This window comes from Acomys russatus, chromosome 17, assembly GCF_903995435.1.
Source record: "Acomys russatus chromosome 17, mAcoRus1.1, whole genome shotgun sequence".
NCBI classification, from domain to species: Eukaryota; Metazoa; Chordata; class Mammalia; order Rodentia; family Muridae; genus Acomys; species Acomys russatus.
The window spans coordinates 39,745,920-39,758,011 of NC_067153.1; the positions used below are offsets into that span (position 1 = coordinate 39,745,920).

The 12,092-nt window shown below is 43.0% G+C and overlaps 1 protein-coding gene across 7 annotated transcripts in view; it reads right to left on the bottom strand.

The window, feature by feature from the left end:
* Arhgap39 (Rho GTPase activating protein 39) overlaps positions 1-12,092 on the bottom strand; it is a 92,994-nt gene that overhangs the window by 39,136 nt on the left and 41,766 nt on the right. For all 7 annotated transcript variants that reach the window (XM_051159841.1, XM_051159844.1, XM_051159838.1 and 4 more), the window contains one exon: positions 2,408-2,574. In XM_051159841.1, the coding sequence (XP_051015798.1) occupies positions 2,408-2,493 (86 nt within the window). In that variant the 5' untranslated portion in view covers positions 2,494-2,574. The remainder of the gene's footprint in view (positions 1-2,407; positions 2,575-12,092) is intronic.

A 12,092-nucleotide genomic window follows, 5' to 3' on the forward strand; every position in this document is an offset into this window, starting at 1 on the left:
TTTCGTCAAGCAGATGAGGACAGATGCTGTGTCCACGGGCAATAAAGCACTTGGCTAGGATGAACAGTCTGGCCAGGGCAGAGGTGACATGGTGAGAGGCACGTCAAGAAATACCTGGCTCCGTAGGCAAGCTGGGCACACAGACAATGCGGCTGCCAGGAGCCTTTGTAGGGCATGAGCATGTCCATACTGCCAAGGTCCAGGCCTAGAGTGCTCAGTGGCACTGCTTACCTGCAGGGTCCTCTGTGTACTATGTGCAATAGGGAAACCTGGGACACTGCTGTGAGGACTAGGTGGGAGGCTTCAGTAGCTGTTAGTTACTCTGCCTACCCAGACTGTGCCGTGTGAGGAAGAGTAAGCAGCAGGGACCAGGTCCAGAGGGCCTGGAACTATAGCACAGCGGCCACCATCACCAAGTGTAGTTGGCCTGTGGCGGAAGTCAAATGCTGGGGCACACCATTGATCCCAGCTCTCAGCAGGTATAGGCAGATGATGGATGGCTATGAGTTCAAGGCCAACCAGGGCTACATACAGAGTCTATTTCAAAAACCAACCAAAGACGTCAATGGCAGCACATGGGTTAGCGAAAGTGGCCCCAGTACCTCAGAACTTCCAGGATATGACCAGAGGGTGTGAAGACTCAGAAAAGGGAAAGCAGTCTTTAAAAAGGGACCAAGAAATTGGGTCACAGTCAGCTATGGTGGTGCATACCTTTAGTCCCTGCATGCGGGAGGCAGAGGCAGGCAGATCTCTGAGTTGGAAGTCAACCTGGTCTACAGAATGAGTTGCAGGACAGCCAGGGCTACACAGAGAAACCCTGTCTAAAAAACAAAAAACAAAAAACAAAAGCAAAAACAAAAACAAAAAAAAGAAAGAAAGAAATTGGATTAGTTTCAAGTCCAAAAGTCAGAAAATACTGAAGAAGAGATTTCAGAATGATTGGCAAGCCATGGACTGTGGATGTGACTCAGTGGTAGAGCATTGCTTAGTACCCACCAGGCCTACATTTAACTCAGAGCACAAAACAAACAACAACAAACCTGGCATTAGAAAACTGAGTAAAAGATAAAAAAAGAGTAGTAAAATGGACTATGACATATGTAGGATGTTAGCTTGGTCTATTGTCAGAGACTTAAAATTTAAGCTGCACAACAACCCAGGCTTTTCAGCAGTTGTTTGCCTGAATCCTGTACAGGGCTGGCAGCCTATAGTGGGTATACACATAAGCCCTATTTTTGTTGTTGTTTATTAAATTTATTTTTTATGCATATGGATATTTTGTTTAAATATGTCTGTGCATCATGTGTGTGCAGTGACTGCAGAGCCCAGGAACTAGAGTTACAGACGGTTGCAAGCAGCCATGTCGGTGCTAGGAATAGACCCTAGTCCTCTGGAAGAACAGCCAGTGCTCTTAACTGCTAAGCCATTTCCCATCCATTGTTTTTTGTGTTTTGAGACAGAGTCTCATGTATCCTAGGCTGGCCTCAAACTTTCTATGCAGCTGAAGATAACCTTAAACTTCTGATCCTCCACTGTTCTATTTCCCAAGTACTGGAATTATTTCCCTGTACCACTAGGCCCATTTTATGCATTACTGGAGAGTGAATGGGGTTTTGTATATTTTAGGTGAGTACTCTAACCAGTTAAGTACAAAGATTGCGGAACTCACTTAGATTAGAAAAGGCTAAGGGGAGTCAGAGGCATAGGCCGGCAGAACTGTTGGAGGACCCTATACTACACAGGCGTAAAAGTGCTAGAAATACAAAGGGAACTCGTTGGCACTATGGTTGGGTGATAGAGAAGATCAACATGAGCTCTGACGAGTGACGTGTGTCCTGGTTATGTGAATCACCTGACAGACACAGACTTGAGCATTAAAGGCCTAAGGCAGAACACCTGTGACCTGTCCAAAAGTGACTCAGAAAAGGATGGGGTGACTGATGCTAACAGCTCATGGCAAGAACACATGTACATTTCTGGGACTGTTTTTATAATTTTTTTTCTGTAAGTGTGGAATTATTTCCAAATAAAAGCTGAAAATTAGAAAAATAAAAGCAATGAGGTATGACCACTGTAACTGTATGGATTGATGCCCAGAGTGCCTGAGGATTGGGCCCAGTTTTAGCCCAAACATCAAAGTTCCTAAGGGGCCTCTATCAAGTGTACAGGTGTCATGGCAATGAGGGGCTGTGCTGAGAACTCTGGACTCCACAGATGGACCAGGAATACCCACTACTGAGGCCCTCGGAGAAGGCACATGCAGGACGGCAGCCACATCCACGTGACTAGAACTAGTAGGGGTGAGCCAAGAGCCCTGCAGCCACTCAACCTTCCCTGTGAAGGGTTGTTCCCTCCCATTGCTCCGGGCCTGGACAAAATTCATCAGGAGTGGATATTGCCTCCTTACCTGGTGCTTGACCCTGGAATCCTGGACTCCTGCTCATCAACATGGTGGCTTCTGCATTCATAATCCTGTGTCTGTGACATTGCCATCTGTTTCCTTAGTGCTGAGGCGAACAGTTGTCAGAGGACCATCAGGTTGCCTCCTCCAGCATCAGACAGGAAAAGGCCACACTAGGGAGAAAACAAGAGGCTAAGCATGGATGGAAAACTTAGGTTTCAAGTGATGGCCCACACCACAAACACAGGATCACAGTCCACCTTACTCTCACTGCCATGGAAAGCAATCCCTATGAATAAGACCCAACAGGCTCTGGACCAGATAGAGCCAGGTGGGGACCAGGGCCGCGTGCACCACGCCCCACCCCCGCCAGCACACAGTCACAGGGCTCTGTTGTCCTACATTCTACCAATTCCCAAATGGTTATTGGAATCACACCCTCCTTCAAACCAAGGATAATCTATGATATTAATGCTCATTTAAAGGCAAAATTGAAAAGGCGCAAATCACCAGATAAATCAGAAAAGGGCACACAATTATAATCCAAGCACTTGGGAGGAAAAAAAAAAGAAGAAGAAAGGAGCCATTATGATAAAGAACAATGAAATTCTGAAAGTCATTAGGTCATTCCTTAAAAACATATATCCTACTAAACTGGAAATCTTTTAAAAACTATATGAATTTCTAGGCATATCACCTAACAAATTTAAAGCAAAATGAGATGAATAGGGCTGGAGAGATGGCTCAGAGGCTAAGAGCACTGACTGCTCTTCCAGAAGTCCTGAGTTCAATTCCCAGCAACAACATGGTGGCTCACAACTATGATGTGATCTGATGCCTTCTTTCTGGCCTGCAGGTGTACATGCAGGCAGAGCATTGTATACATAATAAAAAATAAATGTTTTTTTTAAAGAATTAAAAAAAAAAAAGAAAAAAGAAAAGAAAGAAAGAAAGAAACTCCAAAGAGAGCTAGGCAAGCTAGTGCATGCCTTTAATCTCAGCATTCAGATAGTCAGAGGCAGGCAGATCTCTGTGAGTTCAAGGCCAGTTTGGTCTATAAAATAAGTCCAGGACAGCCAAGGCTACACAGAAGAGAAACCTTGCCTTGAAAAGCAAAAAACCAAAACAAACAAACAACAAAAAGAAACAAAGAAAGAAAGAGAGAAAGAAACTCCAAAGAGAAGGACATATCTCAACATAATAAAGAGTCTATACGACTAGCCTACAGCCAACACTCTAAGTGAAAACTCAAAGTTTTCCCATTAAATTTAACAACAAGATCTTACATTCAATATAGTACTGGAAATACTGGTTAAAGCAGTAAGACAAGAGAAGCAAATAAAAAGGACATAGAGAGAAGAGACAGACGTCAAAGTATCCTTATTTGCAGATGATGTCAGTCTATACATTGAAGACCCTCAAGACCCTGAGAATTCATACACACTTTCAGCAAAATAGTAGGGCACAAAGCTAACATAAAAGAATCAATAGCTTTCCTAACCAATGGCAAATACATTGAGAGAGAAATAAGAGATACAATTCCATTCACAACAACCTTAAAACAAGCAAACAAAGCCCTGAAGTAAACTGGGTGGTGGTGGCGCATGCTTTTAATTCAGCACTCAGGAGGCAGAGGCAGGTGCCTCTCTGAGTTTGAGGCCAGCCTGGTCTACAGAGTGACTTCTAGGACAGCCTGGGCTACACTGAGAAACTCAGTCTTGAAAAACAACTGCCCCCAACAAAAACCCAAAACCAAACCAACCAAACAAGTAAGCAAACAAACAAAAAAACCCCAAATCAAACAAACTAACTTGAAATAAACCTAAGCAAGGAAGAGAAAGACCTCTTAACCTGAAATGTTTAATACACTAAAGAAAATTAACCAGTATTTGTATTTAATACACAAAGGAAATAAACTTTATGCTCATGGGTAAGAATATTGTGAAAACTGCCATCCTACTAAAACCAATTAACACGTTCAATGCAATCCCCACTAAAATGCAAACACCAGGGCTGGAGAGGTGGCTCAGAGGTTAAGAGCACTGTCTGCTCTTCCAGGGGTCCTGAGTTCAATTCCCAGCAAACACATGATGGCTCACAACCATCTATAATGAGATCTCTGCTGATGTGCAGGTGTATATAGAGGCAGAACACTATAATATGTAATAAAGTAATATTTTTAAAAATGCAAACATCATTCTCATCTCAACACAGAAAAAAAATTAAAATCTATATGGAAGAACAAAAGATTTCAGATAGTCAAAAACAATCCTAAGCAAAAGGATACTGCTGCAAGGTCACCATACCTGATTTCAAGTTATACTAAAGAGCTACAGTAGAAAAACAGCATTGTGCTAACACAAAAACAGACCCATACATAGATCCATGGAGTAAAATTAAGGACCCAGATATAAGGCTATTATTGGTTTCTGATGAGGATATCAAAGTACACATAGGAGAAGAAAGTGCCTTTATACCAGTGCTGGGGAAACTGGACAGTGAACCTAGATCTTCCTTTCACCCTGCATAACAATCAACTCTAAATGGATCAATGATGTCAACATAAGACCTGAAACTCTGAAAAGACTAGAGAAAAAAAGTAGAAAAACACTTCAAGATATACGCACAGACAAAATTGTCTGTGTGTGTATTTGAGAGAGAGTGTGTGAGAGAGAGCGCGTGCACATGTGAGTGCAGGTGCCTGTGGAGGATGGAGGCATTGTGTCTCCTGAGGATGGAGTTACAGATAGCTGAAGGCTTTGACACAGGAACCAAACGAGTCTTCTGGAAAATGAGCAAATACTCTGAGCCATCTCTCTGGCCCCAGAAATACAAATTGTTAGTAAACAGTTTTTTATAAGTGTTCGACATCCTTACCCATCTTGGAAACAAGTGATAGCAGATGCTGGTGAGAATGTGGGAAAGAAGAAGGCTCATCCACTGTTGCTAGGAATTTAAAGTGGTGTAGCCACTTCGAAAACCATTGTCGAGATTTCTCAAAAAGCTAAAAATGTAACTACCACATGACCAAGTTACATCATACCTGGGCATAAACCCAAAAGACTCTAATTCCTACTACAAGGATACTTGCAAGCCCATGTTCACTGCTGCTCTAAGCCACAACCTAGGAAACAATATCATCTAGATACTGATTAACCAATGAACGGATCATGAAAATGTGTTACATTGTGGAATCAAGAAGTATGAAGTTTGTGGGAGAAAGGCTGGAACTGAAAACAGACTGAGTAAGGTAGCCAAGGCTCAGAAAGACACATGTCACACACTCTCCTCATGTATAAACCCTAGCTTTGAATTTTTGGATCTGTATGTTAATTTGGAGTGTCAAGAAGCTAGAAGGGCCCCTTGAGATGGAGGAAAGGCTGGGTGGTGTAGAACACTCATGACGGATGAATCCTGGGATGGAAAGGCCCAAGCATGGATGTGAGCAAGGGGGTAAGGAACAGAACAAGGCTGCAGGGGGTGAGGGGATGGCAAACTGAAACGCGGATGTATGACAAGACCATATACTAATCCACTACTTTGCAAGCTAATTTAAAATACATAAGTTTTTTAAAGGGGAGTCTGAATGGAGGTGCCCTGCATAAACGAATGTGGCTGCTCTCAAAAACCATAAGGTAGCGCGTGAAAACCGAAAACCCCAGCACTCCTGGCGAGATGGAAGGCAGAGACAGGACAGCCCTTACAAGCCCAAGGGCCAGCTGGCTTGGCACACACAGTGAACAAGAAACTGCAAGCACTAACACGCCAAGGGCCCCTGACTTCCACACACACACTGAGGCGCACACACACATGCAAGGTGGAAGGCAAAGCACTAACACGCCAAGGGTCCCCTGACTTCCACACACCCACTGAGGCGCACACACACATGCAAGGTGGAAGGCAAGCACTAACACGCCAAGGGCCCCTGACTTCACACACACACACTGAGGCGCACACACACATGCAAGGTGGAAGGCAAGCACTAACACGCCAAGGGTCCCCTGACTTCACACACACACACTGAGGCGCACACACACATGCAAGGTGGAAGGCAAGCACTAACACGCCAAGGGTCCCCTGACTTCCACACACACACTGAGGCGCACGCACATATGCAAAACGGAAGCCAGTGCCCGCAGATGTTACACACACACATGAGGCGCAGCACCTTAGAAGCAGGGGCAGGAAGAGGACAGGAGTCCAGGGAAACTCGTGCTACAGAGAGCGAGCCCCTTTTCTTTTCCTTTGTTTTTTTCTTGAGGCAGGATTTCTCTGTGTAGATCTGGCTGTCCTGGAACTCACTCTGTAGAACAGGCTGGCCCTGAACTCACAGAAATCCGCCTGCCTCCTGAGTGCTGGGATTAAAGTTGTGTGCCATCCTCCTTTTTATGCCAGCTGTCGGTTCCTTACCAATTCCTCGGGCTAGGTTGAAGATGTTCTCTTATACATTGTTACTTTTTGAATCAGAAAACTACAATGGATTTTAAAACATTTTTGTTTATTGATATTAGTATTTCTGGGTAACAATTGAATTCCAGCAATTTTTTGTTTTGTTTTGTTTTTTCAAGTTAGGGTTTCTCTGTGTAGCCTTGGCTGTCCTGGAGCTCACTCCATAGACCAGGCTGGCCTCAAACTCAGAGATCCCTCTGCCTCTGCTTCTCAAGTGCTGGGACTAAAGGCGTGCGCCACCACCCTCGGCTGTTGTCATTCTTGTAGTTTCTTAAATAAACAAATCATTTTTAGATCTCAAAGCTTTATTTTTGTTTGTAAGTGTTTTGCCTGTGCACTACTTGGCCAGAAGGAGGCATCAGGATCCCCTGGAACTGAAGTTACAGATGGTTGTGAGCCAATATATAAGTGCTGGGAACCGAACTGGGTCCTCTGCCAAGAGCAGCCAGTGCTCTTAACAGCTGGGCCATCTTTCCAGCCTCTTCTAGTTCCTTTTTTTCCTTTTCTTTTTCTTTTTCTTCTTCTTCTTCTTCTTCTTCTTCTTCTTCTTCTTCTTCTTCTTCTTCTTCTTCTTCTTCTTCTTCTTCTTCTTCTTCTTCTTCTTCTTCTTCCTCCTCCTCCTCCTCCTCCTCCTCCTCCTCCTCCTCCTCTTCTGTTTTGTTTGTTTTTTGAGACAGGTTTTTCTGTTTGTATCCTTGGCTGTCCTAGACCCTAGCCTTTAATCCCAGCACTTGGGAGATCGCTGTGAGTTTTAGGCCAGCCTGGTCTACAAAGTGAGTTCAGGATAGTCAAGGCTACACAGAGAAACCTTGTCTTGAAAAACAAAAAAAAAAAAAACAAAAAAAAAAAAAAAAAAAGAGTGGTGGCACACATATTTGATCTCAGCACTTGGGAGGCAAAGGCAGGGGGATCTCTGAGTTTGAGGCCAGCCTGGTCTATAGAGTGAGTTCCAGGATGGTCAGGGCTACACACACACACACCAAAAAAAAAACAAAAACAAAAAACAACTGCCTTGAAAATAGATAGATAGACAAACAGACAGACAGACAGATAATGAATGGATAAAATCTTAGAATAAAACTGTCATCTGGGCATTTGGGTGAGCACTTGTGATCCCAGGTAGAAATAGGAAGGTCATGAGTCCCAGGATAGCCTTGGCTACAACAGAAAGAAGGAAACCAGCACGTATTACAAGGCCTCGTCTCAACATACAGATCCACTCCAACTTGGAGGTTAGTTAAAACTTCTATATAGCTTTCATGACTCATGATAACCTACCAATTTGGATGTGCTATATTTTAATTCCAGTCAAAAAAATTAAAAAAAATTTTTTTTCCCTGGGGACTGGAGATGGCTTAGCAGTTAAGAGTCACTCTTCCAGATGACCTGGGTTCAGTTCCCAGCACCCAGATGATAGCTCATAACAGACTGTAACTACACTTCCAGAAGATCCAACATACTGTTCTGGCCTATGTACGCACACACATGGTGCACAGACATAATGCAGACAAAACACCTATATACACAAAATAAAATCCTAAAAAAAAAGTTTTCTGATTTATCATAATTTTTCTCTTTGATTCATGAATTATATAGAAGTATGTTATCCAATAGCTGCCAGTTTCCCAGATTATCTGTTTTGGTTGTTGAGACAAAGTCTCACTAGATAGCATGGGCTGGAATTGCACTCTATCTTCTTGCCGCCCTTCCAGCAGCTGGGATTACCGGTGGACGCCACTACACTCAGACCCTCCAGGTGCTACTGGTTTTTAATTAATTTCACTCTTGTTAGGAAAATTATTGCAATTTGAATGTTCAATTTCGTTAAGATGTTTGATGGTCCAGGCAGAAAGCGGTAGCATACTCATTTCGTTCCAGCATTTGGGAGGCAGGAGCAGGTGGATCTCTGAGATCAAGGCCAGCCTGGTCTACAAAGTGAGTTCCAGGCCAGCCAAGGCTATATAGAAAGACCATGTCTCAACCCACATACCCCTCCCATAAAAAATATTTGACAACACAGAAAAGGTTTATTTTGTTAAATATTCACTGAATGTTCATATTCACAAGAATACTGCTTTCCCTAAATGCAGAACAGAATGTATGTTGCATGGAGAGTTTTAGCAAGTTGGGTGGAGCTGCCTGGTAGAGCTGACATTGACTTGGTCTTTATTCATCCATTTACTGACAAAATGGGAATCTTAGTTCCAGTGACATAACTATATACCTGTCCATTTCTCCTGGAGGTTCTCAGCTTTTCTTCAAGCCTTTATATCTCTATTAGGTGCACAAACACTTATGGCTTTATTAACAAACTAACTCACTTATTATAAACCTAACACATTGTCTCCTATTCATCTGTTGTTTGTGCTCTTTCCTCTCATTATTTTTGTTGGCTTATATTTGAGATGGGGTCTGTATTGCCCAGAATGGCCATGAGCTTGTTTGGTCAAGTGATGCTCTCGTCTCAGCCTCCTTGGTAGCTGGAACTGCAGGAACAGAACCACATCAAGATGGAGTAAGTGTTATACGTGATTCAGCTTTTCCTTCCATTGCTGACTTAACAACAGTTTCATTTTGTTTTTTGTTTTGTTTTGTTTTGGTTTTTGCTATTTTTGTAAATGCTCTGGGGTTTATGTGTTTATATATACAGTGTACCCATAGCAAAACTTTACCACTTCAAACATGTGACTTCATCCTTTCTCCTCTCCTGTCCCTTTTTTACTTTGTCATATATTTAATTTTCACATCTTATACGCTTCCCACTTTGCTATATCACTGCTCTTAAACAGCTGCATTTTGACAAGATTTAAATATGTATCACATATGTGCCTACTCACCGTCGCTCCTAACAGTCTTAACCTTTTGCGTACACGCAGATTTGTATTTGGTTTAATTTTCCCTAAGTCTCTAGTATTTTTAACATTTCTTTCCAGTGAAGATCTCCTAGTAATGAACTGTTTTAGTGCTTGTATTTGATTCGCTCTCAATGTAAGAAGATATTTACTGTAATCTCATCTGATTTAAGACAAATACAACGGGTACAGAACTCCAGACTACTAGTTTCTTCTCCCAGGCCTTAAGATACATTTTCTAAGGAACGTTGCTTCTACATTATTCATTTATTTAAAATTTGTATTTACTTATTTTTATGTGTATGAGAGTTTTTGCCTGCACATGTGTTTGTGCACTGCGTAGCAAGAGCAGAAGAGGGTGTTGGATTCCCTGGGACCAGAGTTGCAGGTAGTTGTGAATTGTCTGGGTAGTGGGAAATGAACCTGGGACCTCTGGAAGAGCAGCATGTACTCAACTGTTAAGCCATCTCTCCAGTCTCCCTGCCTGCTTTTAAAGCATCTTTTTGTACTAGCATTCAGCAACTTGATTATGATATACTGTAACTTTCATGTTTTTCTGTCAAGATTGCTTCATTTGAGTCTATAGCTTTTTTCAAACCTGAAACTTTGGGTTTCATTTCCTCACATTCTTCACCTCTTTCTACTTCTTCTGGAACTCTGTGATATATCATTAGGCCTCTGAACGTTGTCTCACCACTCAATGACACTTTTTTTTTTAGTCTAAGTGCTTCTAGTCTTTGTTTCAATTTTCATAGTTTCTGCTGCTTTACCTTCAAGTTCAATAACTTCTTCTTTGCAATAGATAATCTACATAGTCCTTGGATTCCTGAGATAGGATCTTTTTGGAGCTCAGGTTGGTATGGAACGCTCTATGCCCACAAGTGCTAACTGCCTTACCTCTGGCTAAGCTAGACTTTAAAGTGCATGTTAAATCCATACACGAAGTGCCCAAACTTTTATCATCTAGCTTTCTGAACTAACGCATAGTTACAACAGCCTGTTCTTGTCTGTTAAGACTAACATTTTGTTACTTGGTAGTGATGGTGCACTCCTGTAGTCCCAGCACTTGGTGGCAGAGGCAGGCAGTTTCTGAGTTCAAGGCCAGCCTGGTCTACAGACTGAGTTCCAGGACATGCATCTCCTCACATGGCTTCTTTGTAGAGGGTATTTCCTTATTCCCTCCTTTGTTCACTTACTGAGTTGCTTATTTACATCAGTTTGCAGTTACAGATATTTATGCTTCAGACTCCAATTCCATATGACTGCTTTTGCTCAAATTATTTCAGCTTTGGTTATTAGAAATGCTTTTTTAAAATTATTTTGCATGTTAACATTTTGCTTGCAAACATTTGTGTGCAGTCTATTTGTGCAGTGGCCACAGTGAACGAACAGGGGGTCAGATCCTCTGGAGCTGAAGTTAGTGTTATTTGTCACAGTGTGAGTGCTCAGAATTGAACCTGGGTCCTCTGGCAGAGCCTCCAGTGCTCTTAGCTGCTGAGGCATCTCTCCAAGTTCCTGTGAACTCTTTCAGTGGGTTCCTACGCCCCCTTAGATGCCTGTTATTTTGTGTCTGCTTTTGTTTTAGCTTGTGCTGACTTGATGCTTCTACGAGATACTCCAGGCTCATCTTACCTCTGTTCTGTCCTAGTCACTTTGTGGTGATGGTTCCTCTCATCACAAAATAGCATTAGAATAAAGGTTGGTTGGTGCCCAGGGGCTGGAGAAGTGGCTCAGTGGTTAAGAGCACTGCATGCTCTTCCAGGGGTCCTGAGTTGTCTTTTGTTTTGTTTTGTTTGTTTTTTGTTTTTTGAGGCAGGCTTTCTCTGTGTAACAAGCCTGGCTATCCTGGACTCACTTTTGTAGACCAGGTTGGCCTCGAACTCACAGCAATCCACCTGCCTCTGCCTCCCGAGTACTGGGATTAAAGGCGTGTGTCACCCAGCTATCAGAGGTCCTGAGTTCAACTCTCAGCACCCACACGGCAGTTCACACTCATCTGTCGTCCGGCTCCAGGGCATCTGACACTCTCTTGTAGCTTCCATGTGCCCCAGCACAGTGCACAGACATACACCCATGCACATTCCAAAAGTGGCACTCTAGACATGTCACGTCTAAACGTTCTCACCTGACAGCACAGCAAGGCGTGTTTGCTGCAGTGCACTGGTTTCCTCCGGTCACCTTGAAGCAGTCACTCTGAGGACCGAAGTCATGGCAACTGTATTAGCTATCCCTCTACATGCTGTGACCACATATCTGACAGAAACAACTTAAGGGAGGATTAGCTTATTTTGACCCACAGTTCAGTTCCAGGGCACAGCCCAACACGGCAGGACAGGGCAGGTAGCAGAGGTGGCTGGTCACACTGTATACATTGAGGAAGCAGACAGAAA